The sequence below is a fragment of the Zalophus californianus genome, chromosome 16 (assembly GCF_009762305.2).
Source record: "Zalophus californianus isolate mZalCal1 chromosome 16, mZalCal1.pri.v2, whole genome shotgun sequence".
NCBI lineage: Eukaryota > Metazoa > Chordata > Mammalia > Carnivora > Otariidae > Zalophus > Zalophus californianus.
The window spans coordinates 47,512,060-47,538,923 of NC_045610.1; the positions used below are offsets into that span (position 1 = coordinate 47,512,060).

The 26,864-nt window shown below is 53.4% G+C and overlaps 4 protein-coding genes across 11 annotated transcripts in view; 2 read left to right on the forward strand and 2 right to left on the reverse strand.

The window, feature by feature from the left end:
* The window catches only part of DDX42 (DEAD-box helicase 42), a 34,249-nt gene extending 32,395 nt beyond the window's left edge, over positions 1-1,854 (forward strand). For 3 of the 5 annotated variants that reach the window (XM_027568069.2, XM_027568070.2, XM_027568068.2), the window contains one exon: positions 266-955. In XM_027568069.2, the coding sequence (XP_027423870.1) occupies positions 266-955 (690 nt within the window). Of the gene's footprint in view, positions 1-265 lie in introns of all 5 variants that reach the window. The other 2 variants (XM_027568067.2, XM_027568072.2) reach the window with 1 other exon arrangement.
* Positions 1,651-9,661, reverse strand: FTSJ3 (FtsJ RNA 2'-O-methyltransferase 3). The gene is made up of 20 exons (XM_027568074.2): positions 9,238-9,661; positions 8,962-9,067; positions 8,627-8,673; positions 8,419-8,498; positions 7,875-7,974; positions 7,588-7,782; positions 7,393-7,508; positions 7,170-7,274; positions 6,984-7,084; positions 6,677-6,757; positions 6,444-6,587; positions 6,154-6,289; positions 4,175-4,359; positions 3,926-4,046; positions 3,582-3,841; positions 3,265-3,347; positions 3,080-3,179; positions 2,818-3,001; positions 2,637-2,731; positions 1,651-2,548 (listed from the first exon to the last, which is right to left on the reverse strand). Exons 1-20 carry the CDS (start codon positions 9,302-9,304, stop codon positions 2,356-2,358), a joined length of 2,499 nt encoding a protein of 832 aa, XP_027423875.2. The 5' UTR covers positions 9,305-9,661; the 3' UTR covers positions 1,651-2,355.
* A 97-nt stretch (positions 9,662-9,758) lies between these two features.
* Positions 9,759-14,150, forward strand: PSMC5 (proteasome 26S subunit, ATPase 5). 3 transcript variants are annotated; one of them, XM_027568092.1, is made up of 12 exons: positions 9,759-9,869; positions 10,430-10,501; positions 11,533-11,602; positions 11,921-12,018; positions 12,185-12,241; positions 12,318-12,548; positions 12,865-12,991; positions 13,093-13,283; positions 13,374-13,472; positions 13,558-13,668; positions 13,761-13,847; positions 13,951-14,150. In XM_027568092.1, the coding sequence occupies exons 1-12, from the start codon at positions 9,846-9,848 to the stop codon at positions 14,002-14,004; spliced, it is 1,221 nt and encodes a 406-aa protein (XP_027423893.1). In that variant the 5' UTR covers positions 9,759-9,845; the 3' UTR covers positions 14,005-14,150. The 3 variants fall into 3 exon arrangements, with proteins under 3 accessions (XP_027423893.1, XP_027423894.1, XP_027423896.1); XM_027568093.1 differs by lacking the exon at positions 9,759-9,869 and adding an exon at positions 10,074-10,245; XM_027568095.1 differs by lacking the exons at positions 9,759-9,869; positions 11,533-11,602 and having other exon boundaries at positions 10,450-10,501.
* SMARCD2 (SWI/SNF related, matrix associated, actin dependent regulator of chromatin, subfamily d, member 2) lies at positions 14,112-24,009 on the reverse strand. Of its 2 annotated transcripts, XM_035724742.1 has the most exons (14): positions 23,462-24,009; positions 18,925-19,109; positions 18,684-18,726; positions 18,419-18,541; positions 17,302-17,457; positions 16,765-16,860; positions 16,523-16,624; positions 16,215-16,376; positions 15,954-16,051; positions 15,636-15,771; positions 15,335-15,457; positions 15,111-15,212; positions 15,004-15,033; positions 14,120-14,750 (listed from the first exon to the last, which is right to left on the reverse strand). In XM_035724742.1, exons 1-14 carry the CDS (start codon positions 23,675-23,677, stop codon positions 14,718-14,720), a joined length of 1,605 nt encoding a protein of 534 aa, XP_035580635.1. In that variant the 5' UTR covers positions 23,678-24,009; the 3' UTR covers positions 14,120-14,717. The 2 variants fall into 2 exon arrangements, with proteins under 2 accessions (XP_027423867.1, XP_035580635.1); XM_027568066.2 differs by having other exon boundaries at positions 14,112-15,033; positions 23,462-23,677.
* Positions 24,010-26,864: the final 2,855 nt, after the last annotated feature.

The following is a 26,864-nucleotide window of genomic DNA, read 5'->3' on the forward strand; positions in this document are numbered from 1 at the left end:
CTTATCCCTCCACCCCTCCAGTTAGCAAGCTAACCAGCTGAGCCTTAATTTATGCATTTTATCTGCTTTCAGACTGATGTTTCAGCTAGGTCCTTAGATTTCTCCTCATTAATAGAGGAACATAGAAACCACAGGGTTGTGGGACCATCTGGATGCTCATAGTGCCAGGATAGCATAGAATTTCTGCTGTACTTTCTCATAACCAAGCTTCACGTATCCAAGTTTCTTGAACCTACTGTCTTAGCTCTTGTTGTCTCTCTTTTAGTCACAGTACAAGAGTCACTTTGTTGCTGCCAGCTTAAGCAACCAGAAGGCGGGAAGCTCTGCTGCTGGGGCAAGTGGATGGACTAGTGCAGGGAGCTTGAATTCCGTCCCAACTAATTCAGCCCAGCAGGGCCATAACAGTCCAGACAGCCCCCTTGCCAGTGCCACCAAGGGCATCCCAGGCTTTGGCAATGCTGGGAACCTCAGCGGTGCTCCAGTGACCTACCCTTCTGCTGGAGCCCAGGGAGTCAACAATACAGCTTCAGGGAGTAACAGCCGAGAAGGGCCTGGGGGAGGCAATGGAAAGAGAGAGAGGTACACGGAGAACCGGGGCGGCAGCCGTCATGGTCACGGAGAGAGTGGCAATCGGCATGGCGACAGTCCACGTCATGGAGAGAGTGGTCGCCATGGAGATGGGTACCGCTACCCGGAAAGCAGCAGCCGTCATGCTGACGGCCACCGTCACGGGGAGAGTAGGCACGGAGGAGGTGGCAGCCGACATGGAGAGAGCCGAGGTGCAAACGACGGTCGGAATGGTGAAAGCAGGAAAGAGGGTTGTAATCGTGAGAGCAAGGTGGACCCCAAGGTGGACAGCAAGATGGACAAGGTGGACAGCAAGACAGATAAGACAGCCGATGGTTTCGCTGTCCCCGAGCCACCCAAGCGCAAGAAAAGTCGATGGGACAGTTAGAGGGTATGTGCTACAGCGTGAAATCAATGGTCTTTAATTTTATTTTTAGAAAGATTTTTGGTAACTAGGCGTCTCAGGGCTGGGTTGGGGCCCAAGGTGTAAGGACCCCCTGCCCCTAGTGGATTAGCTGGAGCTTGGAGACATTACCCTTTCATCTGGATCAGTTTTCGGATGTCTTCTTGGGAAGCTGCTTTGGTCCTTGAAAGCAGTGAGAGCTGGGAACCTTCTATTGGGCTCTAGGTGAGTTGTGAAGGTCAGTTGAGGATACCTTGAAAGAAAGGGCCTTCTAGGGCACAAAACTCACTCTAGGTTTATATTATATGTAGTGTTATATTTTTTACTAAAACGTCACCTTATAAACATCTACAAGGAAAAATTTCTTTTCTTAGCTGTGTGGCCAGGCAGTTCCCTTTTTAGGAGTTGGCTTTCTGCAAACCCAACCTACTGAAGCATTTATTAGAGATTTGGGGAAGGATTTTGGTGCTTCTAGACTTTGCAGGGAAGGGAGATGTCTAATTTTAAGTGGGAGTCCATGCTCAGGTTCCCCAGCCAGGTTTGTATCCAGTCCTGAGACAGGAAGCAGCAGCCTGCCAGACCCGAGAGAGCCTCTACCGTCGAAGATGATGATCCTGGAAACAAGACTGCTCCAGGTCTGAAGTGTTGCTAAATTGAAACAAAAACAAAAACTCGACAGCTTTTAAAGTGTCTTCTATTTCATTGTATTTTTTTTTTTAACTTGCCACAATGGTAGAAAATCTTTTGCTGAAATGATTTTGATGATTTTTGTTCTATCTTGTTTATAAAAGGAAATATACATACTTCGAATTTTGTGACTTTGTGAAGGTTTCTTTAAGATGTGCATTCCTTTCTGCTTGCTCTAGTAAATGTTTTACTACTGGGACCTGTGGATTGTTTGTCATTTCTACTTCACAGTGAGTACATACTATGATTTATAACCATGCAGCACGTGGTGTGAACACCCACATGTTTGAGTTAGCGCTTAATGGGAACTAAATGTCAGAAGAGATTACCCTGGTTTTATTCAGATAATAGAAGAGGATGGGGAAGACCTGAGAGGCCAGCTTGCCTAGAACCAGAGTGAATGCCACTCTTAACACTGACCTTCCCCCTAGGAGACTGTTCATCTAGTACTCCACATTCCTAACAGAGGAGCTAGGGGCTCTGCTACAGCACCAACAGGACATGTCAGAGACCTTCCTTCAGGCCAGAGAGTGTCTTCCCTCCACACTCAGGACCACCATGAGAGTTGTAGGCACCCCACATGTCTTTCCAGCAGACTACAAGGCAAGCCAGCCTGCAGCTGGTACGGGGGGGCAGGGGGGTCTGGAATCACCCCCCTGTCCTCACCCTGTCTTCTCAGAGGACCCGGGGGGCTCTGCTCACTTCCGTCTGTGTTTTTTCTTCTGCTCTTTCCTTTGCTGTGCCCTTTGGTCCTTCTTCATCCTTGAGTCCACCACCTTGAAAGGGCCTCTGACTCCAGCTGGCCGGCGCACTTTGCGGCCCACACCTTTTTTGGCTACCACATAGGTGACCTGGCGTTTCTCCCTGCCCAGCCCAGCCTTCTTGTAGAGACTGTAAATGGAAGACAGACGTTAGAGGCTTCCAGGCAGCCTTTTTAACCCCACGTACCTTTGTGGGTGACCACCTCTCTCTCCTTTACCTCCGAAGCTGAGCCACTTTCTCACGTTCTGAGATGTCCACGGTGTTCACCACAGCCTCTGCCTTCTTCTTGGTTTGCTCCAGCTTCTTCAGCATCTGCCGGGGTGGGGGGGGCAGCTCTGTCAGGCGGACCTCCCCCCACTCCCACCCCTGCACTGTTAACAGGCAGCCCCATTCTTTACCCTCCGTTTCTTTCTGGCCTTCGCCTCGGCTACTTTCTTGATGGGACGTGCATTGATTTCCCGCCAACGTTGGCGGTGGCGTTCCACCTCCTTCTTGTCAACAGGCAGCTGCCGGATCCTGTGCTGCCGTTCCTCTTGCACGAACCACTCTGGAAGCTCCCCCTCCTCCTCATTAAATGTATACCTAGACAGAACAGCAGCCAAAATCACCCCCCGTCCCAGTCTCCCAGGGCCGTATCTCATGAGTTCCTGGCCCCCTTACCGGCTGAAGGAGTTATCTATGAGATCTCTCTTAGCCTTTTTGGAAGAGGCAATGATAGCACCTAGGGCAAGGCCTTCAGGATCTAGTATCTGATGTTTCACTAGACAGAAAAGGGAAAAGTCAAAGCTCCATGCCAACCCAAACTTCCATTGTCGCCTCCCATTTCAACAAGGTACCGAGCTCACCTGGGTCCTCGATGGGCACGACCTCAAACCCGTCATCAGACTTAAGCCCACGACTTCGCTTCTTCCCGCGCTTTGGTTCCCAACTGCAGAAGGGGGATGACCGCTGTCACCGTTCCGCCAGTCCCCAGACCCACTCCTGCCTCACCTCAACCCCGCTTCCTATTGAAAACTTGAGAAACTTCCCGAAAGGCCCCCCAAGCTGTACCACAGACCACTTGATTCACTTCAGAATCATCGCTATTTTTTAAGTCCCTGTCTACAGCCAAGGGTGAAAACCCCAAACGGGGACAGCGGTCAGAACAGCTGCAGCCACCCACCTCTCTTCGCTGCCGCTGCTGTCGCTGTCCGAGCTGTCCTCGCCTTCCTCGTCAGGCCCAGAGGCACTCTTGGCCTCTGCTGGAGCCTCTGGCCGCTTAGGGCCCGCCTCCTGGTGCTGGGGAGCTTTTTTCTCACTCTCCAAACCAGAAGGTGGGGACGGCAGCTGCTGTTGCCCCCTCCGATGCCTCTCATACAACAGCTGGGCCTGACTGAGCTCCAGGGCCTCATCAGCATCCTCCTCAATCCCTCTGAAGCCATCCTGTGACAGGGGGCAGTTTCAGCCACCCGTCTCCCCAGGGATACTGTCCCTGGCTGGCTGGCTGGGCCCCCAACCTCTTCTTACCTTAGAGAACCACAGACGGGCTTGTTCTTCCTGCAGTATCGTCTTTTCCTCCAAAGGTACCAGCAGTGGATTCCCTTCTCCTCCTCCTCTTTCATCATCATCTACTTCAGCAAATTGTACACTGTAGAGAAATGGGTGGGGGCTGGGGAGATGTGCTCTCCGACTCCCACTGGCGACCCCTGCACCCAGATCTGCTTCAGTACTCACAGGGGGTCAATGCCCCCACGCCTGCACGAACCCTCCACTTACCGCTTCTGGTCCTTCAGACCCGGAGACCCTCCAACCCCTGCCAGCTCCTCCGGATCCAGGTCACTCTCTAGAGATGCGTCGTCATCATCTTCCTCAACATCTGATACGTAGAGGTCGTCTCTTGGCGGATCAGACAGAAATGTGTCTGCAGCGCTCATATCCCCTTGTGTGACCTCCTCTAACAACTGAAGTTTGACAGAGAAAAAAGAGGTCAAGGGTTCTTAGGAGGCACATAACGTTTTCCCCTGTATCTGTTATCTTAGCAACATTCGAAAGTACTCTGTAGTTTCCCCGCGGGAAGCCTGCTTCTCCCTCTCCCATTCCCCGTGTTCCCTCTCTCGCTGTGTCTTTCTCTGTCAAATGTTTAAAAAAAAAAAAAAAATACACCGTGGCAAATACAGACAGGGAAGTAATGGGGCTAAGTGTTTAAAACATCCATTCGGGACGCCTGGGTGGCTCAGTTGGTTAAGCGTCTGCCTTCGGCTCAGGTCATGATCCCAGAGTCCTGGGATCAAGTCCCGTATCGGGCTCCTTGCTCAGCGGGGAGCCTGCTTCTCCCTCTCCCTCTGCCTGCAGCTCCCCCTGCTTATGCGCTGACAAATAAAATCTTTTAAAAAAAAGGGTGGCTCAGTTGGCTGGGCGTCTGACTCTTGGTTTTAGCCCAGGTCATGATCTCAGCAATCATGAGATGGGGCCCCACATCCAGCTCCTTGCTCAGAGGGAGTTGGCCTGAGATTCTCTCTGCCCACCCCCCCCAGTCATGGGGGGGATCTAGTATGCTCTCTAAAAATTTTTTTTAAAGATCTGACCGAACGCACACAAGCACAAACGAGGAGCGACAGGCAGAGGGAGAAGCAGGCTCCTGCAGAGCAGGGAGCCCAATACAGGGCTCAAACCCAGGACCCTGGGATCATGACCTAAGCTGAAGGCAGATGCTTAACTGACTGAGCCTCCCAGGCGACCCTAAAATAAGGAATCTTTAAAAAAAAAAAAAAAATCCCATTCTAAGTCAGGTCACTGATATATCCCACTTGTTTGTCTTGTCTTCAGTGGTAGCAGAAAAACACCCCAAGCCTATATAACATTCACTCTTAAAATACTCTAAAACATTGGTTTTTCTTATAAAATTAGTCCCAGAAAGCACATTAGAAAAAAAAAAGCACATCACCTGAGAATAACCACCTATGAATTTTGTTTCCACTGAATAGAGGAACCCAGGCAACACATACCTAACAACTATTATTTCACTTAAAAACTGTCAACCTCAAAATTTATTTTCCTCATAACAAAGCCAGCTGTCAGTGCTTGAGAATTTACCAGTTACCAGGGATTACACCTACACCCTCTTTAAAAATTCCTCCCCAAAATCCTAGCTGGTAGGTTCTATCATTCCCTCCTACAGATAAGAAAAGCGAGGCAAAGAACAACTAAGTGGTAAGTCTGCTGCAGAACCACTATGCTCTCTCTGCTGTTCTCGTAACAAAGAGGACCTGGGTTTCCATTCCCGCGGGAACCAGAGAAGTTCATTTCGCTTGTCGATGCTGCTTTAATCAGGAAATGCAGCCTACGGCAGCAAGGTGCTAACTTGGTCTCTGTGAACTGAAAAACGCTGCCCTCCTCTGAGGAAAACCCTCCATCACACATCCTGGCATCCCAGGTGCCCTGGTGGCTGCATCTACCAGAACCTATGCTTCCGGCATAGAGTGCCTCTTGGTTCCAGTGTTCTAGCTCTACCATAATAAATCCATAGCGCACTCATAAATGTTCCTAATCTCGTTGTTTTAGATACATTGTTTCTTCCTGGCCTTTCAGGCACAACACTTGGTTTTTCCACCCCAGTCTCCTCTCACTGAAAGAGTCACCTCTCATCTTACAGGAGAACACAGCAACTATGAGCCATAACCATTCAGCACACTTAAAAAAAAAAGATCTCTAATACAATGCCCCCCATGTCCAAATCTGCCCTAACCCCACCTCACCTGGTGACCCCGGATGGTGCGCAGGGAGAACATGCCAGTCTCCCCCTCGTCTGCAATAGAAACCCCAGGAAGATCCATCTTCAGCTCCACACGCTCCCGCTGTTTTCTCTGCTCACGCAGCAGCTTCTTTTTCTTCCTGAGTGGACAATTGGAGAAATTCACCCCGCCCCCCCCCCCCACCCAGCTCGAAAGATTCCCCATCAGAGCCTTCATCCTCTCCCCCATCTCCACACCCTGAGGAACTCTGCAGTGGGCCTCCCGCCCCCCGAGCTCCTCCCCACTCCGCGCACCTCTTTAATTCTGCCACCTCCTGGGCCTTCATCTCTGCCAGGCTCTGGTTTAATCGTTCCTCCTCTTCTTCCTCAGAGGGCTGCTGCCCCGTCCCAGCCTCAGACTCCTCACCTGCTTCGTCGTCTTCCTCTCCGGAACTGAGGCTGACAAAACAGTGCAAGAAGTTTGCTTATTTTCTCATACACCCCGCTGACCCCAGCCAACACCTACCCTGGTTTCATTCCCGCCTCACCTGATGTCCAGTGCCTTCGCTTGTTCTTTCAGCTTCTTGGCCACGTATCGCCGGAGCTTTGTTCTCCAGTTCAGGAGGGACCTGCCCCAGAAATACCACGACTGACCCTGACGTTTCCCTCTTTGTCCCTGTCCCCTTTTCAGCCCCCCCCCCCCAATCTCTAGCACGGCAGCCTCCTGTCCCCCAAGATCCAACGCTACGTGAATTCCTCAAATTGTCCCCTCAGGAAAAACAATGCTGCTGCGTCTTCAAAGGCCTTTCCCTGCCTTGGGGGCTCCTGGTACCTGTGCCCGCCCCCACTGCATACCTAAGTTCTTTGCGCCCCAGCACTTTGATATCCTGACAGCACGCCCGGATGTCCTCAGTGGTAGCTGGATGCTGTGCCAACTCTTCATCATCTAGTGAAATCTGTTTGGGAGAAAAGAAGTGAGTTGGGAGATTCTGGGGATGTGTTTCTGGAGCTTCCTTGCACCCCTCAAAACTGAGGACTCACTTCACTGGCTTTGGAGAGGAAGTCAACAGGGTTGGCAGCTCGGAGAAAGTCAGTGACTGAAGTACGGTGATAGAGCGTGAGGTCACCCTCAGCATAGCCTTCGGCCTTCGGGAGGGAAAGGAAGGAGGGTGAGGAAGTCCTTTCTGAGGCGTGTGCAGGACCCACCAGGCCCAAGTTCCCCCGAGCTCTAGGACCTGAGAGTGGTCCCATTCCCCAAACACACCTTTGGCTTCTTCCTGGTTACCAATTCAGTAACAGTCTTGGCCTGAACTTCGATCTCCTTGAAGGCAAACTTGGGGTCAAAGAATTTACTGTCAACCTTGTCAGGAGCCAGAAATCCTAAGATAATAGGATATATAAGAAAGTGTGCTTTGATACCTAAGAAACCGACTCATGAGAAAGAAAAAGCAATGCCCACCCTGGCAGACAACAAAGATCTCCGCGGATTCATGGCGAGAGGCTTGGGGCTTAGTAGCCTGGACACGGCGGAAGAGCTGCTGGAAGATCCAGAGTAGGGGCTGATAGTCTCGGGAACGAAAAACCTTCGTGATGAAACAGCCTCCACGGGCCAGAAAATCACAAGCCAAACGCAGAGCCATCAGTGTCAAATGGGCTGTGGAAGAAGACAATCAGCTGAAGACCTCTGCAGCCTGAGCAGGCAAGCCCACCTCCACCCTCATCTCCATGCCCCCCCACTCCCAGCACCTTGTGAGTAAGCATCATGGACCCAGCTAGCCCCAACGTTGGGGGCCCCATCATTGAGCACAACATCAACTTTCCAGGTCTTCAGTTCCTTTCTCAGGGCCTATACAAAAGAAAAACAATCACGGCAGCAGAAACACAAATGTGGCTACGAAAGCAGTCCCTCGTTCGGCCATTTGTCCATCCAGTCACTTGCTCAATACCCACAATGGGCCAAATCCTGTGCCAGACACAGGGAATACAACAATTAAAAAACAACAACACACGTCTATCTTAACGGAGTTTACAGTCTACTAGTGAGCCCACTGGAAAAAGATTTCAACAATATATCTGCACTTCTTCCAATTCCAAACACCTCATTCCTGATTAAATAAAGCCTGGATTGGAAACTTAAGGGCGTCATGGGCCTTGTCAGACTATGGCAGGCACTGCTCAAGGCGTATTAAACCAAAAAAGCTTGCCTCCAGAGGATTTGGGTGATGAGACGGAGAGACGTGTGCGTCTGCATATAAAGCAGACCAAAAAAAAAAAAAAAGATTCCTATTACCTGCCTACAGCGTTCTGTTGTGATGTCCTCCTGGAGCGTCACCACATTGGGAAGAGGCTTGATTGGAACCAGGTCCACTCCTGGAAGAAATCAGGTCAGAGAGTTCCGAAAAGATTGCCTCAAGCAAGGAGAAAGGAAACGGAGAACACAATTAGTACCTCACTCTCCCATCCCTTTAACAGTCAGGGGCAGCCCACCTGTTACTCACCTAGAATAAGGCTGGATACAGGCATAAACTTAGCAGCCACCTGCAGCCTATGAGAGAGGAACACCGATTATAGTAACACAGGACCGTTCCTTCCCCTCCGTTGGCTATAGGCTCTCTCACCATGCGTGTTAAGAGCCGCTACCAAGTGCAGTGGCCAGAGCATGTAAGGTACACGTTTCCAACCTTTTTTCTGCGACCTACCTCTAGGGAGAAATTTGAGACTGGTATTACTGTATCTCTCCCTCCCTCCCCCACCCCCGCAATGCAACTCTCAGTCATCCAAGGCGAACCCAGAAAGCAGCCATGAAGAGCCACAGGTGCCGGGTGTTACCCACCATCCCCCTGGCGCAGCACACAGGTCCAGCAAGGCTCGCGCTTTCTGCAGGAACTGAAAGCGGCGATTCAACTGGATCAGCTTGAAAGCAGAGCGGGAGCGGTAACCTGGGGGCACCGACAAAATGTTAAACTCGGCGGGGCGCTTTCCCAGGGGGATTTGTGCGGCTTCACAAACCACCACCCCTTCTGGGAAACAAGAACTCAATATTCAGAAAGGTGGGAGCGAATCGAAAAGGCCATTCGTTCGCTCGCAGACGGCGCGGACCCTGACTCACCGGTCTCCTTCGCCAGGTGATAGAACTTGTCCCGCCGGCTCTTCCCGACTTTGCCCTTCTTGCCCATGGTGAAACGGGGGGAGTGTCACTCACTCTGGGGACAGAGTAAAGACTGGAACGTCTCTTCCGGACCACTAAACTCCGCTTTCCGTTCCCTACCTGCCTCTGCAAACACCCGTAACCAGCGCCTTTTTCACCACTCTGGGAGAGGCACGTGTGGCCAGCACACGTACTTCCGCCTCCGCTTGCGTCGCTTGCGTCCCCGGCTCCAAGTTTCCGCCATTTTGAGTGTGGCCGCAAATTCTTCTCTATGTTCCCAAGTATTAGAAGTTGGAAGTTGGGGCCAGGTGAGCCGGTTACCGGAACTAAAACCGAGTTCCTAGAGAGTGACACGTAGGCATTCTGTGGTCTCTTCATCCCTTTCCAAGCTCCTGACCTCGCGTAGCCACCTTCCTATCATGGCCTCTGTTTTTGTAATTGTCTCGACGCACGCCCCGCCCATTGACCCGGAATTCTTCTCTGTTAGTGTCGCTGGACCCTAAGCCCCTGCTTTTGCGCCTGCGCGCCAAGGCGGCTCAGATGCCGGCGGTCTCCGTGAGAGAGGGAAGATGGCGCTTGACGGACCGGAGCAGGTATGGCGGCTGCGGCGGCCGGGCGGGGACGGGGGCTCGATGACAAGCAGGCGTGATCTGAGGTGGGCCGCTGGCCGGGGCAAGAGGGTCGGGTGGGTTGGGTGGGTCGGGGGTGGGTGGACCAATCCAGACTGGGCCCTGCCTGGGACCGGATCTGCTGTGTCAGCGCCGCCCCCGGCGGGTCAAAGCAGGGCCGAGAGAGTGAGGGGAGCGATGGGAGCGGGAACCGGCCCGTCCGCGAGTCGCGGGAGGTAGGGCCCCGTTCCTAATGGTGGCTCCACCTCGAGTAATGATACCTCGGGTTTTTACAGCGCTTGACTCGTTACAAAGCGCTCCCGTGTATATTGTCTTTTGATTCTCCTGAAAGTCTTAGGAGGTAGGCGGCTTTCTCATTCTGCTTTTAGTTTAGTCACCGGGAAGCGGAGGGTTCTAAAGAGAAGGACTGAGGCATTCGAACCCAAATCTTACTCCTCCAAAGTCCAAGCTGGAAGTGGGTATTTCCCTGGAATTTTTTTTTTTTTTTTTTTTTGGCCTGTTTAATAATTACACTGTGTTTTCAGATGGAGCTGGAAGAGGGGAAGGCAGGCAGTGGACTCCGCCAGTATTATCTGTCCAAGATTGAAGAACTCCAGGTGAGGACGGACTCCAGAGGTCCAGAGGCAGCTAGAAGAGGGATGAAGGATTGAATGAGTATGTTTCTATAAATCCACATAATTCCATTGGGGGTGCAGTAGAAGTAACTGGTCAACCATAGGAAGTATGTTAAGTCTCTTGTTTCTCTCAACTCCCACTCCTTTGAAGGTAATCAGTATTCAGAGTTTATTACGCATTCTGAAGAGTCAGATTTTAACCTAAAAGGTACTCTTAGCCAAATGCCATTCCGTCTAGAAGTCTGAATGCGAGGGTTTGTTTTGTAAGGGAACACGAAGGTTCAGGTGAGATTTAGCACAGTGGGGCTGGGGCAGGGTGAGAGTGGAGGGCAGACAGAACTGCGGGGTCTGCATAATAATTCCATGGGACTGAATGAAAAGGAATTGGGCAATCCAGTGCTCTTGCCTAAAGAGGGAGCAGGGACCCTAGCAATAAGGAAAATACATAAATTGGATGAGGGAAAGTCACAAGGGTGATTTCTAAACTCCTGGTACATTTGTAGCTATATTAGGTTTATCGTCTTTGAAGTGCTCTTATATGTGGTGTCATTTGTTCTTCACAGTAGTCCAGAAGAGAGGCAGGGTAGGTGACGCTGTATCTACTTAAGGTTTGGTAAGAGATCTTGACCTTTTAAAGGCTTTCCTTAGTTTTACCTACCTGTTAATTGGCAGCAGTGGGGTTAGAACGTAGGCTTCTGACTCAAGTGATCTTCCCACTCTACCATGTCTTTGTCTTGAAAGAAATTGACTATGTGAGGCAGCTGTAACTTTTCTCCATTAGGGTTTGTTATTTCTGGACCAGTGTGTTAGGACAACTAGCCTTTTTTGATGGCTGCCCTAGGCCCCAGAGGGACTCTTAGAAGAAAGGACAGGGTCTTTAGAATTCTATTGCACAATCTAGAACATGCAGGTGCCCTGTGCTCTTCTGTCACTCAGCTCATACCAGCCTGTGAGGATCTTGGCCAAGAGCTTAACCTCCTAGTGTTTTCTGCTCTGTTTCTTGTCCTTCATAGCTGATTGTAAATGATAAGAGCCAAAATCTCCGGAGGCTGCAGGCACAGAGGAATGAGCTTAATGCAAAAGGTGAGGAGGGAAAGATGGGAAGGCTGCATTTGGGCAGTCTGTCCGAGGTCTGACTGTTCGAATCTCCCTAAATTGAGACTTCATGTTTGGTGCTTGTTTCTCAGAGTCTAAGGTTACGCTTTGCACTGTTACATGGTTGTTCACATGCATGCCTCTCCCGAGCTGCATTGTTAATCCCTTTAGAGACCTAAATTTTGACTTTATTTTTGTGGTCTTCTAAAACTTCAGAATGGTGCTTCATCCATGCCTATTGAATTGAGTTGTAGGAGAGGGGACACCAAAGAAGCTGGGTGACCGTCATGTCTGTTTCCCATCCAGTTCGCCTACTGCGGGAAGAGCTACAGCTGCTGCAGGAACAGGGCTCCTATGTGGGGGAAGTAGTCCGGGCCATGGACAAGAAAAAAGTGTTGGTTAAGGTAAAGGCACCATGACCCCCAGGGAGCAGCCTAATGCCTGGTGCATTCCCATGCGTCTGTGTGTAGTCTTGCCAGGACACTGTTATCTTAGGGCTCATGGGTCTTCCTGGGTGAGGTGGGTGGTGAGGTGGCTGTCAGGAAAGGTAACAAGTCCTCATTTCTTTAGGTGCATCCTGAAGGCAAGTTTGTCGTAGATGTGGACAAGAACATCGACATCAACGACGTGAGTGCAGCAGGTGAGGTGGGAGGTTGGGCTTAGCTCTCAGCACACCACTTCCTGAAACTCTCCCCTCGGCCAGGTGACACCCAATTGCCGGGTGGCTCTTAGAAACGACAGCTACACTCTGCACAAGATCTTGCCCAACAAGGTAGACCCACTAGTGTCACTGATGATGGTGGAGAAGGTGCCAGATTCAACCTATGAGATGATCGGTGGACTGGACAAGCAGATTAAGGAGATCAAAGAAGTGATCGAGCTGCCTGTCAAGCATCCTGAGCTCTTTGAAGCGCTGGGCATTGCGCAGCCCAAGGTGAGAAGATTTCCGTGGAAGGGTCATGCTGTTACTGGCACATTTCTGCCCCAGCCAAAGTGAGTACAGGGCTCAGGAGAGGTGTCAGGACATACTAGACCCCACTTACACTGGGCTCCCCACGGGAGAGGGGCTGGGGGTAGTGCTGCCACGGTACCGAGGTGGCTCCAAGAAAAGCACTAGGAAGGACCTCAGCGTTCGTTATGTATACCCCAGCATCTAGCACGGGGCCTAGCCCAAAGCGGGCACTTGGTAAATGTTCCCTAGTGTAATGTGGGGACTGGCTTCTGCCCTGAGTCCTGCTGTTTCTTTCTAGGGGGTGCTGCTATATGGACCCCCAGGCACTGGGAAGACACTGTTGGCCCGGGCTGTGGCTCATCACACAGACTGCACCTTTATTCGTGTCTCCGGCTCTGAATTGGTACAGAAATTCATTGGGGAAGGTAACTCTGGCTAGAAACCCGAAAACCAAGCAGAAGTGAGGGGGTGGAGGTGAGGGTACGGAGCTCATTGCCCCCTTAACGCCAGCTTGGCCTCTGCACAGGGGCAAGAATGGTGAGGGAGCTGTTTGTCATGGCACGAGAACACGCTCCATCTATCATCTTCATGGATGAAATTGACTCCATTGGCTCCTCACGGCTGGAGGGGGGTTCTGGAGGGGACAGTGAGGTGCAGCGGACAATGCTGGAGCTGCTCAACCAGCTGGATGGCTTTGAGGCCACCAAGAATATCAAGGTGAGGGGGCGTCCAAGGGAAGGCCTTGGGCAAGGTGCAGCCCGAGGAAGGGCTTGGCTGATGCTGCCACCACCCTCTTTCTCCACTCAGGTTATCATGGCTACTAATAGGATTGACATCCTGGACTCTGCGCTGCTTCGCCCCGGGCGCATTGACAGAAAAATTGAATTCCCACCCCCCAATGAGGAGGTTTGTGAGGGGCCGAGCTGGGGGTGGCTCTGGCTGTGGAGGTAGGCCACAGGGCTCAGGCTTTTCCTCTCTGTCCCCTCTCTAGGCCCGGCTGGACATTCTGAAGATTCATTCTCGGAAAATGAACCTGACCCGGGGGATCAACCTGCGGAAAATTGCCGAGCTCATGCCTGGGGCATCCGGTGCCGAAGTGAAGGTAATCGGAGGGCCCAGGGAGAAGGGGGCCGCGGCAGGAAGCTGTGAGTTCCAGGGCACAGCAACAGTGCCTGGCTTCCTTCCTCTGCCCAGGGGGTGTGCACTGAAGCTGGCATGTACGCCCTGCGGGAACGGCGTGTCCACGTCACCCAGGAGGACTTCGAGATGGCCGTAGCCAAGGTAGAGGCCTCTGTCTTTCTGCCCTTGCTGACGGACGCTCGATCAGGGCGGGTAGAGCGTGTGTTCGTTGTTCCGTTTGTAACTTAATGCTTTCTCTCTCCAGGTCATGCAGAAGGATAGTGAGAAAAACATGTCTATCAAGAAGCTTTGGAAGTGAGGTGCTTGTCTTTTGTGTGGATCCCTCAAATAAAGCTCTGCAGGACAAGCCCTGAAGGACTTTAGTCTGTTACTGCGTGGCCACACTGTTGAATGACCAGGTCCGGGTACCACCAATAAACAAGGATTTATTTGGAAATTCCCAAACCTGCCAGAAGTGGCCCTTGCCAAGCCCTGGGGTCCACCCTCCTCCAAGCTCCAAAGGGCAATAACAGTCCTCCCCACCGCTCCCCCTCCCATCCCCCCGCCCTCCACCAAGCACGCACACCCGTACCTCAGGCCCTGCTAGAGAACTGGAGTCCCCTCCGAGGAGGCTCTCCCACCCTGGGCTCAAGAGCTGGGGTGCAGCCCCCTGGCGTCCGAGGAGATGGCGGCCAGAGCCGCTTGCATAGATTGAGGAAAGAAAAAAACGGAAGGAGGCACCAAACAGGGCTCCCTGAAAACCCCAACTTACCCCTGTACAAAAAAAGTGGTTCCCGCATAGAAAAACCTGCTTCCCACATAGTGCAAATACCCAAAGAAAAGGAAAAACCAGCAGCAAGGCTGGGCTGGTAGGAATGGCCAAGAACTTTGGTTTAGAAAGGCTAGGAAGAGCGTGAGCTGTGCTCCTCTTCCTGACCCAGCGCCCCAGAGCCAGCTCGGACACTGGCCCCAAGGGGGTCTGTAAACAAGCCAAGCCAGCGGGCCCGGTTCTGAAAGGTCTCCGTGACAATGTCAAAGGACAGCCTCCGGCGGACCGACTTGGGCCTGCAGGGAGCAGAGGAGGCATCTCTTGTGAACCCAGTTAAAGCCGAAGTAGAAAATAAGTATAAGGCTTTGGGGGACCAAGCAACAAGGAATCCTATCACTACATTTATGAAACTATAGCTGGGGAGCAGGGGGTGACAGGAGACACCCCTCACCCCATCCTTAGCCTGTGTGTCTCTGGCCCCAGAGGGTGGTCCCCTTCTAGGCAGAGGAGGGGGTCCCTGAGCAGTTAGGTCAAGCGGATTCCCAGCACCTGTTCCAGTTCTTGCCTTCGCTGCTGCACCTGGAGAGAGAGAGGAGAGACTAGTGGCTCAGGCCTCTGCTCACAAGCTCAAGAGAGCACACAGGGCAGAGCCTCACCTTGGCAAAAATGTGCCTCCCCACTGCCTCCTGGGCCCAGGGCTGGTGGTAGAAAGCAGCTCGTCTCTCCTCCTCGGGATTCCCAATCACATCAGTGATGATCTGCAGAGAGCCAGGAGGAGAGCTATATGCAGTGCAAGTCGGCCCCAGGAAGTGGACATAGTGACGGGGGTAAAGATCCCCTAGGGCCTAGCATGGGATCAGCCTCAGGACGAGGACCGCACCTTGAGGTCTCGGCGCTGGGAACGGAGCCATTCCTGGATGAAGTCCTGAGGGTCGGTGCTAAAGCTGAGCATGAAATCCCTCTGGGTCTTCAGCTGGTTAATGGACTCAATGGTCTCATGGATCTGGAGAAGGGAGTCCACGTGTCAGACTGGACCCCACTCTTAGGGAGTCCTGTTTCCAGGCCTAACCCCAAAGGACTCACAGATCCCATCCCAAGGTGTTACACGTACAGAAATGCCCAACAGAGCCTGTCCACCCCCACCTTGGGTCCCAGAGAAGGTGGAGAGGCAGAGGGCCCACCTTGACATCAAGGGAGGCAATCTCCTGCTGATTGGTGGTAGAGGCCAAAAAATTGCTCATCTGGGCCTTGAGTGGGTCGTCTACCTCCACATCGATGTCATAACATGCCGTCTTCTTCTGGTCATTAGGGTCTACACTGTAGGCAGGACACAGGAGGAGAAGGGGAAGCACAGAGCTGCATTCATCCCACCCACCTGGGCCAAACCTGCACACGCTCAGGGAGCAAGAAACCAAACTTGCTACTTCTCTTTGGCTTTTAGGTCAAGCCAAAGGTAAATGGCTCTGAAATGGAAAGAGGGGGATGAGAGGCTCTTTTACCTAATGACGTGGTTGATGACAATGGGGTCTGGATGCTGCAGCAACCCAGCCAGCTTCATGGGAATCTCGGAGAAACGAAGTCGGCCGCAACTGAAGATCTAGAGAGTACCAAAGGCTCGGTGATGCCTTTGAGGGCACAGAGGGAAGTGGACCACTCCAGGGTCAGTGTGGAGAACATGGCCAGGAACGTGCCCCATGGGGCTGTGGAGCGGGGGGTAGGGCCCGGGGGGCGAGGCGCAGGGAGGACGGCGGCCAGCTCACCTGGCGGAAGTACCGGTTGCAGTTGATGTACTCGCGCTCGTGCCCGTCCTGCAGTTGGTTGTGTTTGATGTAAAGCCACAGGGCCTGCATGATGGCTGCCCTGGTCTGTGTGTGCACCCCCAGCAGCCTTGCCAGTCGGGGGTCCAACTTGTACTGGGGAGGCTGGAAACGGACAGACGGGGGTTGGGGGTGGAGTTGTGTTCATGTGAGAAACCAAAGTGGAAGGACGGGGCAGGACAGGGAGGGTTTACAACAGGAACCTGCCCCCCTCCCCCAGAGGACTCCCTGTGGCCCCAGACACATGTCACCTGATGATCCAGCATGAGCAGGAGGGTGCACTTGACGTTGAGGTCTCCGGGCCGTTTCACCTGGAAGCCATCAGTCTCCTGGGTGGTGGGCATCCGGTGCCACTGGCAGGGAGGCGGGGAGCAGACCTCGTCACCAAGGGAGTGGGCAGGGGTGTACACACTGGGCCCTCCAAGGGACCAAGGCCGCTTCTCTGTCCCCCCGGCGTATTGGCCTGCACTCCCTGTGCCCCGGGGCCTCTCACCTCCACCAGGTGGTTGTCAGGCCCGTACAGTTCCTTGTCCAGCTCAATGACGAGGCTCTTGAAGAATGAAGAAAACTTCCTCTTCTGTTTGCTAGGCTGGGGAACGGTCATGGGTGTGAGCTGGGGGTGCTGCTGGGCTCTCAAACGTAACCCAGGCTAAGCCCCCAACAAGGGGGCTATTTCAACTCTGAAGCTCAGGGTACTGAAGACTGGGGCCCTGAAGGAAGCAATGAGACTGGGCAGGGAGAGACTGGGGGCCAGGAAAGGGCTCTGGGTGCAACCCCGCTGGTAGCCAATAGGACTGAATTAGAAAGGGGTACCCCCCGCTTCCTCAAGACGCTTCACTGCCACCTTCAGGATAACTATGATGACAACAAACAAATCTTCAACCTCCAACCTCTAACTGGCTTGGAGCTGTGACCCTGAGCAGAGCCCTCTCCCTCAGGCAGGACTTCTCCGGAAGTGCCCCAGTGTCTGACCCCAGTCTCAACCCCACACAGGCCACCTCCCCTCCAGACACCACCTTTCCCAACTCACATCATCCAGCAGTTTTCCCTCCACTCGGAGTTCCCAGGAAGCCACCTTGTCCCCTGCGGGGGTTCCCCCGGGGGGCCCTGCGGTCCCCGCAGTATCACCTTCTGCCTTGCTGGGACTGAACGTATTGGAAATATAGATCCGCAGCTTTCGTTTTTGCTAAAGAGCAAGAAAGACAGCCAGCTAGAGGTGGGCCAACAAGTTGGAAAACAATGCTACCCAATCTTCCCACATCAATACTGAGCGCAGACGAGGGGCCGGGCACCTTGTTAGGCATGGGCAATGAGGAGTCAAGAAATCCCGGTCCCAGACTCCGAGGAGCTCACGGTTATGGGGGAGACAGATGGACGACCAACAGTTCCAACACAGTGGGATCGGTGGTGTGACAGGGACATAGAGGGTGCTGTCGGGCCAATCAGAAGTCTCCAGCTCACACTTTAAACACAACTCAGACACCCATCATGGCCCCAAAGTATCTTTGTCTCTGGAAGCTTTCATCACTCAGGGGACTGTTCTGGATTATTATTTTTAAAAAGGTGTGGGGGGAAGCAGAAACTACCCCCATCTATCCTCTAGTCCTGCCCTGCAAATTTCTGACCATGACCTATAACGATCTATAACATTTACATTTTAAATCACAACCCACGAGCCACATACATATATAAACATCTGAAACAAAATGTCATTAAATGATACTTCTATGGTAAGTACTACCCTACTGTGAAGTATTTCTATTTTATATTTCGTTAAAACATGCTGGCCCCAGGGACGCCTGGTGGCTCAGTCGTTAAGCGTCTGCCTTCGGCTCAGGTCATGATCCCAGGGTCCTGGGATCGAGCCCCGCATCGGGCTCCCTGCTCGGCGGGAAGCCTGCTTCTCCCTCTCCCACTCCCACTGCTTGTGTTCCCTCTTTCGCTGTCTCTGTCAAATAAATAAATAAACTCTTAAAAAAAAAAAAAACATGTTGGCCCCACCACATTAAATTGAGTTCATGCTCAACTAATGGGCTGCATCCTGCAGTGTGAGAACTCGCAGCCCCATGCTTGGCCTCCAAAAATAAGGCCAAGGAGAGGCAGAGAAGTCTGGGAAGGCCCAGGGCTGGCCAGGGCTGCAAACACACCGTCAGAGGCTTTTTGATGGCCTCCTGGATCTCCATCCGCTTTCGGGCAATGGTCTGGTCCAGCTTCCGCTCAAAAGCCAAGAGATCCATGTACGCCTGAGACTCTGGGACAAGCTCCCGAATCTGGAGGAAGGGAGGAATTCGGCTTGTTTCTGCTGCCCCTCAGGCTCCCTGCTCCCCCATCCCAGGACTGGGGGAGCCTGACTGCACCCACAGTCCACCAGCCACTGGGCAGGCCTCCTAGGCCCCTGCCCAACATACTCACTCGCTGAGGTAGAACCTTATCTGCCATCTTCCTCCTCTTTAACCTAGGAAGGACGAAAACTCACCTAAGATGTCAGTGGTCGAAACACACCTCCCCCCACCCACCCCTCCAGCCCCTAGGACCCGTCCCCAGAAGAACCAGGAGTGCCCCTCAATCATCAGAGCTCTTAGGACAGAAGGAACTGCTCTGTTTACCACTAGAGCTAGGCTGGATGGAGGAAGGAGAAACAGGACGGTCTTACCCCCGGCGCTGGGTGGGCATTGGGGGCTGGGCCTGGGGCACAAGCAGGCGTTTGCGGAATGGGTCCATCATGGTGGGTGGCATGCCAGGTCGAAGGGGAGCAGCTGTGCCGAACGGGGAGCCGGCGGGGGGTCCCACCTGCAAGCCAGCCATGGGCATCCGGCTCCCTGGTGACATACCAGGCCGCTGGGGGAAGCAAGGCAATGGGGGTGCACAGGTCAGCGGTAGGGCCCCACAGGGCCCATAGCCCATTCTCTCCATCCTTCTCCTGGGCCGGGTTGGGCCCGAAGCAGCGCACCGCAGAGGCCAGGTCGGAGGGCCAGGAACAAAGGGGAGCAGGTGCCTGAGAGGAGAAATGTAAACCACACCTGCCCTGCCCCCTTCACCTGCCCTGGCATCCGTGCCAGCAAATGAGGCCTGCCGGAACCCTGGGGGTGGGAGGAGAGGCCTGCCACGAGGGAAGGGCCTGCGGGAGTGTCTCAGTGCCCCACACCGCCTTCCAGCCCCCGCACGCGATGCTGCGCTCCCTGGGACCATCCAGCTATGAGGCACTGCGGACGGCCTCACATGGCGCCACCAAGCACTCCCACCCAACGAGAGAGAAAAAAAAAAGCACGGCACGGGGGCATGGTCACAGCCGGGTGGAGGGAGGCAGGGTGACAGGAGTAGGCAAAACGCCAACATCCATCTCTGGGCACTAGCCCAGCGGTGTGACCGAGGGGAGGAAGACAGGCCGAGGGGCTGGCATGCCCGTCAGGCAGCGGCCCCGCAGGTGAGCAAGCTCCAGCAGGATGGCTGGGAGCATGTCCCGACTGGTGGCGGTGGCCTCAGGCAGAGTCCAGAGACCATCTGGTCACCATATGGCCCCTACTTACAACCCAGACCTGGACCCTTCTCTCTACCTCCCTACTGCCCTGCTCCCCACCCCGATGCCAGAAGACCCCAAGAGGAAAGCTGTGGCCCCTGGGTGGCCTCTGTCTGTGGTCCACACACCATCTGGCCGCTGGGGCCGACTGGGCCTTAACTCAGCCCGCACAGTCCCGAACTAGAGAACGGAAATAAGATTATCCTGTGATACAAGGTCAGTCATAGGGTCACTAGGAATCTGGGTGACAGAAACAGCTTCTGTAGAAACTTGCAGAAGGATTTCCCACAGAGGTCCAGCTCCCCAACATTTCTGGGAGTCCCCCCTGGTCCTGTGCCCCCCTCCCCACAGCTGCGGCCTGCAAGGCCTGTTTGGCAGCTATGCCTCGCACACACGATCCCTGGCAGCTTCACGGGGCTGGCCCCAGGGCCCAGATTATGCAACCCACACAACTACCCAACCAAGCAGGCTGGGTAGGGACTTGCACCAAATCAGAGGACCCCCCCGCAACCCGGGCCCAGTAGCGTGGAGATGAGAGGCTTCCCCTACTTTTTCATCTAGCACTGAACTCATGTTCTCAGCACAGAGGGCCAGACTCCTAACCAGAGGCAGAGATGGAGAAAAACGACCCAGAGATGTAAGGAAGGGCAAAGGAGGAAGAAGAGATGGTAGAAGCATCCGGGAGAATGGAGTTAAAGGTAGGGGGCTCTGGGGCCTCAGGAGTCCTGCTGCACTTTCTCCTCATCAGGAAAAGATTCATCTGAGCTGTTGAAAGGTGAAAGCCTGTTCCTCAGCCTTAATGAGCCATGGCCAAATTACAGAAAAAAACTCAGTGTGGCCACAGCTGTTAAGTCCAGGCTCCAGACATCCTGGGCGGATATTCCCCACCCTGAACCTGAGCCTGAGCCTGAGCCTGAGCCTGAGTGGAAGAACAACTGAAGCAGGGGGATGTGCAGAGAGCGAGCTAGTTTCCTGTGGTCCCCGGGAAGCTACTCACTAGGGCGGTCCCAAAACCTCCTGTTGCCACCCACCCCTCGCAGGCAGGTGCTCCGGCAGCAGGAAGCCCCAAGTCAACGTGGCACAGGCAGGGCCTGGAATGGGCTCCTCCCAGACATCTGCTCCGGCTTCCCAGGCGCAGAGCCCCCGGCTTGCCCAGGGCCCCAGGCTTCCCCCAAGAGAGAGAAGGGGCCCTGGGGAAGGTTGCTTACAGCTCACGAAGTCCCAGCTTGGTCCTGCCAAGCTCCACACCTGTTCTTTGAAGCACCAGTAACTCCTCTTCAAAATAAAAAACCCAAGAGGGGAAAAAAAAAACACCCACACAAAAAACCCCCAGGTTGGATCTCCCCAGGCTCTGTGAGTCCCCGCCTGCAGTAGAACTAGGTAGGCCTGGCTCAGTGCCCTGAACCTCAGAGGTGTGCGACAGCGTCCTCCCCCGAGCCCGGCACCAGCCCACGTCCTAAGTGGGCCTCTACCTCCCACCACCGAGGACAGCAGGGGCACGTGGCCGGGCCTGAGGCCACAGCCTCCAGAGAGCACGCAGCGCCCCACCTCCGAGCCGGTAGCCCGGCCTGAGAGAAGAGAACGTACCCCTCCGTGAGTAGAACCTATTTTGAACTCTGGAGTGAACCCCACAATCTGTGTTTCTTTGGGTTTTGTTTTTTTCATTTCTTGTTTTCCTTAAGCTCCTCTGTTGAGTATGATCCACAGCTAGAACCGTGGTGTGGCGGGAGGTGGGTCATCATTTCCCTTCTTTCCAGGGGTTCCCCCACTTGCCCAGCTTGGGCCCCAAAACCCTCGCTCTTCTAGCTCACCTCATGTGCTCTAATGGACAGGAACCCCTTTGCCCCTCAGATCTCAAGTCCCATCTCCTGGAAGCCACACAACTGGACTTGCAAAGAGGCCAAGCAGGATCTTCCCTGAACTCGGCCAGAGTGAACTGGGTCCTCCCTCTCCCCTTCGACCTCCACTGCCCCCCTCCCTGGAAGAGGAGGAGGAGGTGATGTAAAGCTGGTGGGACAGGAAGCCTGCAGCAGCAGAGGCTCAGTGCCTTCCCCTTAGTCCCCAACCCTAGCAGCCGAGGGCTACCCAGCCGGTCAGCTGGACCTTGCCACTGGCCCTAGAGCACTCCCTTACACAGAGCTGTGGAACCCGGTCTCTCCGGGGGCTTTCCCCAGGCCACACTGCCCACGGGTTTCGAGCAGAGGACACTGGAGAGGCTCCTCTCTGTTTCTTAGATCCTTCTCAGGCCAAAGGCCCACAGGGAGACTCGAAGGCCAGTCCTCAGCTAGCCGGCCCAGGGGCCCCTCAGCATCACCTTGGACCCATGAATCCCCAAGGGGGAAGCAAGATGGGAAAGATGGAGTCCTTGGGACCAGGTCTATCTCTGTCAATACTCAGACACTTTTTTTTTTTATAGGGAGGAGGTAGAATGAGGAGTAAGAGGGAAAAAAACCACTGTCCCCAGTTAAGCATCTCTTTAAGAAAGTGAGGGACCAGAACTGGGGTGGGGGGCAGATATGCATACCCTATTCTATGAGGATCCTAGTGGAGACATGAAGTTCAGGGAACAGATAAGCCCCAGCTTCCCTGGGAGATGAGCAAAGAAGCCAGTGCCAAATGCTGGGGCACATGGGTTGGGTGGGATATGGCATTGTTAGAAAGAACCTAAAGGCTAAATAAAAGTGGAAAGGGAGTGGGAAAAAGGATGGGGACCATTCCCAAGCATTCTGGGGCAACCAGAAACAATGGACTGTGGCGGGGGGCGGGGGGGGCTCTCAATGGCCTTTGAAGCTGCAACCTGAGCTCTCTCTTCGAGGCCAAACTCCAAAGGGGTCAGGACAGAACTCTTTGAAGCAACTCTTGCAGGCTCCTCCAGCCCCAGACCAGCAGGGCTCAGTGGAGCCTCTCCGCTCCTGCAGACTAATCAACTCCTGGACACTAGGACACCAGGCCAAAAGCCAAAAAGAGAGTCTGCCCAGAGTGGGCTGGGCTTTCCGCTTCCCTCAGGCCTGGCCATCACCACCTCTGGTCGAACCCAGAGCCATCCCATGCGAGGGCTCCTGGGCCTGACCTGGAGTAGACCCTGCCCCAGGCTGGGATCCCCTTGCCCTATGCTCGACCTCCCATGCCGTGGGAAGCCAGGCCCTTCTTCCTCCTCCTCAGCAGCTGGGAGCCATCTCAGACAGCTAGAGCTCTGCCAGTTCCCAACTAGAAAAAGAAAAAGAAAAAGAAAAAAAAAAACCCAGCGCAGACCAAGAGCGGGACCAAGGCCAATGCAGGGTAACCCTGGTTTCTCAGTGAGGGCCCTTTTGCAAAACTTTCTCAGTGCTTCCCTGAACCCCCTACCCTAAGATCTACACTAGACTTCTCAACCCACTCGCTCACAACTCAGTAGCTCCGATTCCTCCACCTCTCAGTTACTCAGAATTCCGGTTCCAAGAAAGCGTCCAGACCCTCCCAACTGCTTCAAACCCTCCACCCCAGAGTCGCTCGTACCTTCTCCCCCAACTGCCCCACCACCCGGCCTTGCCCTCCACCGTGTCCCGCGCACTCCGCACGCAGGGCCCCCGTGCCCTGTGTCCAGGTGGCTGCCCCGGGGCCCTCACTCGAGGCCCCCCATCGCCCCCAGCCCCGGGCGTGCTCGCGGCGCCGCCCGCCCATCCGCGCCGCTCACCTGGTACTGCGCGGCGGGGCCCGCGGGGCCCATGGGGCGGAAGGCGGCGGCCCCGGGGCCCCCCACGCCTCCAGCCGGCCCTGGCCCCCTCAGCGCCGGTCCGGGCAGCATGCCGGGTCCCGCTGGCGGAGGCGGTGCTCCCAGAGCCGCGGCAACGGCGCCGCCACCAGGACTCAGCGGAGGCAGCGGGAACCCGCCCGCGCCACGGCCCGACATCGCTCCCTCCCGTCCGGCGCTGTCGCGATCCGGGCTCCGGACTCCGTGTCGAGTCCGCTCCGCGATCCGTGTTCCGGGACTTTCCGATCTAAATTCCGGGTTCTAGGGTTTGTTGATCCGGGTTCCGGGATTTCCCAATCCAAGTTCTCGAGTTCCTCGCAGCCTCGGTTTGGGGCAGGGCCGATCCTGATTCCGGTCCTGAGCGGGGAATTCCGGATCCGGGATCTGCTGCAGGCTCGCCTGCCGCCCGCGGCCTCCGGAGGTTTGGCCGCCGGAGTCCAGTTACCGGGAGGCGGCAACTAACTCCCTGCCCCGCCCAAACAAGCCCGGCGCTAGGCCCCGCCTAGAACCAGCAGCCCAATGCCAGGATGCCTCCTCAAATCCCGCCCCTCGCGAGACCCGCCCCTAACAGGCACCACCCCTAACCGCCAGCCCCAGAGCCACGCCCACACCCCTCGGGCCAGCCCTTGGCCGAAGGGGCGGGGGCGGAAAGCTGCGCAGGAAGCGCTGTGCAAGGCGCGGGGTCAGAGGTTGAAGGTCACTTAGGGCTTCAACAGTGAATGGGTAGTTGCTGATCTCTCCCTATTGTAGCCAACTCCCCGAGTCTCCCAGGTACGCTCCCTGAAAATAGTTTTAAGTCTCCTTTCTACGTTTTCAGCATTAAAGACTCAACATAGAGCTGTTCCCTGAGGCAGGAGAACCGCCAGCTTGACTGTTTTAAAAAAAGCCATCCTGGTGGCTCAGAGCTGCCAAGGGACATCAGCTGCCCCAGACCCGATCCAGCTGTGTGAAGGGCTGACTTGGCCAAGTGCCGAGTTCTTATCGCGTATTTTTAAAGTGGCTTTGCCTCACTTTAAGGAAGCCTAGTACTTTACTCCACCGGAAATGATTCTAGGGGTAGGGATTTTGCATTATGAGAAAACTCCCTGCAGTTAAATAAGGTCTTTCTCCAGGATTTATAGTACTTAATTGAAAAAAAATTCAGTACCTTTTCCGAAACCACTGTCCTGTATCATAAGGAATTCAAAATAAAGTGCTTCAGCTGTTTCACAAAGCCTACATTCTGGTCATCTGGGGTTTTCTCCCCATCATACAGACCAGTGCTTCTTAAACTTTAATGAGCATAAGAAACATCTGGGGCTCTTATTTGAAACGGAGATTATGATTCAGTCGGCCTGGGGTCTGGGGCAGGACTCAAGCTTCTGCATTTCTTTTTGTTCTTTATTCATTTAAATTAAAGTTAGTTAACATATAGTGTATTATTAGGTTCAGGGTAGAGTTTAGTGATTCATCAGTTGCATATAACACCGGTGCTCATTACATCAAGTGCCCTCCTTAATGCCCATCACCCAGTTACCCCATCCTCCCACCCACCTCCCCTCCAGCAACCCTAGTTTGTTCCCTAGAGTTAAGAGTCTCTTATGGTTTGCCTCCCTCTCAGTTTTCATCTTATTTTTCTTTCCCTCCCCCGTGTTCATGTTTTGTTTCTTAAATTTCACATGAGTGAAATCATATGGTGTTTGTCTTTCTCTGACTTATTTCACTTAGCATAATACACTCTAGTTCCATCCACATTGTGGATGTGCAAATGGCAAGATTTCATTCTTTTTGATGGCTGAGTAATATTCCATTTGAGATATATATCATATAACATCTTCTCTATCCAGTCATCCCTCAATGGACATCTGGGCTCTTCCCATATTTTGGCAGTTATGGACATTGCGACTATAAACATTGGGCTGCATGTGGCTCTTCCAGCCACTCTTTTTGTATCTTTTTTTTTTAAGATTTTATTTATTTATTCATGAGAGACAGAGAGAGAGAGGCAGAGGGAGAAGCAGGCTCCCAAGGAGCAGGGAGCCCGATGCAGTGGACTCAATCCCAGAACCCTGGGATCATGACCTGAGCCGAAGGCAGACGCTTAACCATCTGAGCCACCCAGGCACCCCACTCTTTGTGTATCCTTTGGATAAACACCTAGTAGTGCAATTGCTTCTAGAGCTCCAAAGTAATGCTGTTGCTACTCAGACAATTTTGAGTAGCCAAGATTGATTTTCACTATATAACTTCCCTGCTTTGTTTTCATCCCTAACCTAGTCTTGCACCATAGCACCCCAGATCCTATTTATAGTACAGTCCTCCAACCCTTTTTGGAAATCAGTTCTGCTCACCTGTACTTCCTGGTATTTTTCCTCCAGTGATGAACCCTGCTCTGCTGTTGCTTTCCTGCCTCTTAGTCTTCACAAAGCTCACTCTTCTCTTTCTGCCTCAAAATGGGTTACCTGGCAGTCCGAGAGTAGGCCACTGGAATTGTTACAGTCATTGAACCAGGGACCCTTCCCACCCCTGAAAAGTGGGTAAAGAATTCATGATAATGCAATTAATGTCCATTTCAAGCCTTTCAAGCTCCTAGAGCAACTCTAGAGTTCTAGAGGAAGTAGTAGGGGCAAATCCCCTGGGGAGCTATTTCAAAATATCCCTGCCAGCCAATCCCCTACACAACACACACACACACACACACACACACACACACACACACACACACACACACACACACACACACACACACACACACACACACACACACACACACACACAAGCTTCCAGTGTTATATTTTAAGAATAAGCCTCCCAGTATTATACACCTGGCTATTTCAAAATATCCCTGCCAGCCAATCCCCTACACAACACACACACACACACACACACACACACACACACACACACACACACACACACACACACACACACACACACACACACACACAAGCTTCCAGTGTTATATTTTAAGAATAAGCCTCCCAGTATTATACACCTGGCTATTTCAAAATATCCCTGCCAGCCAATCCCCTACACAACACACACACACACACACACACACACACACACAAGCTTCCAGTGTTATATTTTAAGAATAAGCCTCCCAGTATTATACACCTGGAACTAATATAACACTATATGTTAATTATACTAGAATTAAAATTTAAAAACATAACAGAATAAGCCCCCCAGGTAATTCTGATACAACCTGCCTTGTTGAGAACCTTTCCTCTAGAAAACAGACAAGCTAATAAGTGCATTTTAAAAAAAAAAGATGAACCAGTTAAATGGAATTCAGGTCTTCTTTATCCCTTGCTTAAATTTCTCCACCGCTTCCCATTGCTCTTAGATTGAATGTCATACTCCC

What these genes read in the sequence shown, in the direction of transcription:
- FTSJ3 (XM_027568074.2), bottom strand. Translation starts at nt 9,304, where the DNA reads ATGGGCAAGAAGGGCAAAGTCGGGAAGAGCCGGCGGGACAAGTTCTAT. An exon ending in TAACCAGGAAGAAGCCAAAG is followed by an intron (nt 7,275 to 7,392) that starts GTGTGTTTGGGG and finishes TCCCTCCCGAAG; the next exon opens with GCCGAAGGCTATGCTGAGGG. An exon ending in AAAGTGGCTCAGCTTCGGAG is followed by an intron (nt 2,549 to 2,636) that starts GTAAAGGAGAGA and finishes TTCCATTTACAG; the next exon opens with TCTCTACAAGAAGGCTGGGC.
- SMARCD2 (XM_035724742.1), bottom strand. Translation starts at nt 23,677, where the DNA reads ATGTCGGGCCGTGGCGCGGGCGGGTTCCCGCTGCCTCCGCTGAGTCCT. An exon ending in CCATCAAAAAGCCTCTGACG is followed by an intron (nt 17,458 to 18,418) that starts GTGTGTTTGCAG and finishes CTTGCTCTTTAG; the next exon opens with CAAAAACGAAAGCTGCGGAT. An exon ending in TTGCCTCCCTTGATGTCAAG is followed by an intron (nt 15,458 to 15,635) that starts GTGGGCCCTCTG and finishes TCCCTTCTCCAG; the next exon opens with ATCCATGAGACCATTGAGTC.
- PSMC5 (XM_027568092.1), top strand. Translation starts at nt 9,846, where the DNA reads ATGGCGCTTGACGGACCGGAGCAG. An exon ending in GAATGAGCTTAATGCAAAAG is followed by an intron (nt 11,603 to 11,920) that starts GTGAGGAGGGAA and finishes TTTCCCATCCAG; the next exon opens with TTCGCCTACTGCGGGAAGAG. An exon ending in TGGGCATTGCGCAGCCCAAG is followed by an intron (nt 12,549 to 12,864) that starts GTGAGAAGATTT and finishes GTTTCTTTCTAG; the next exon opens with GGGGTGCTGCTATATGGACC.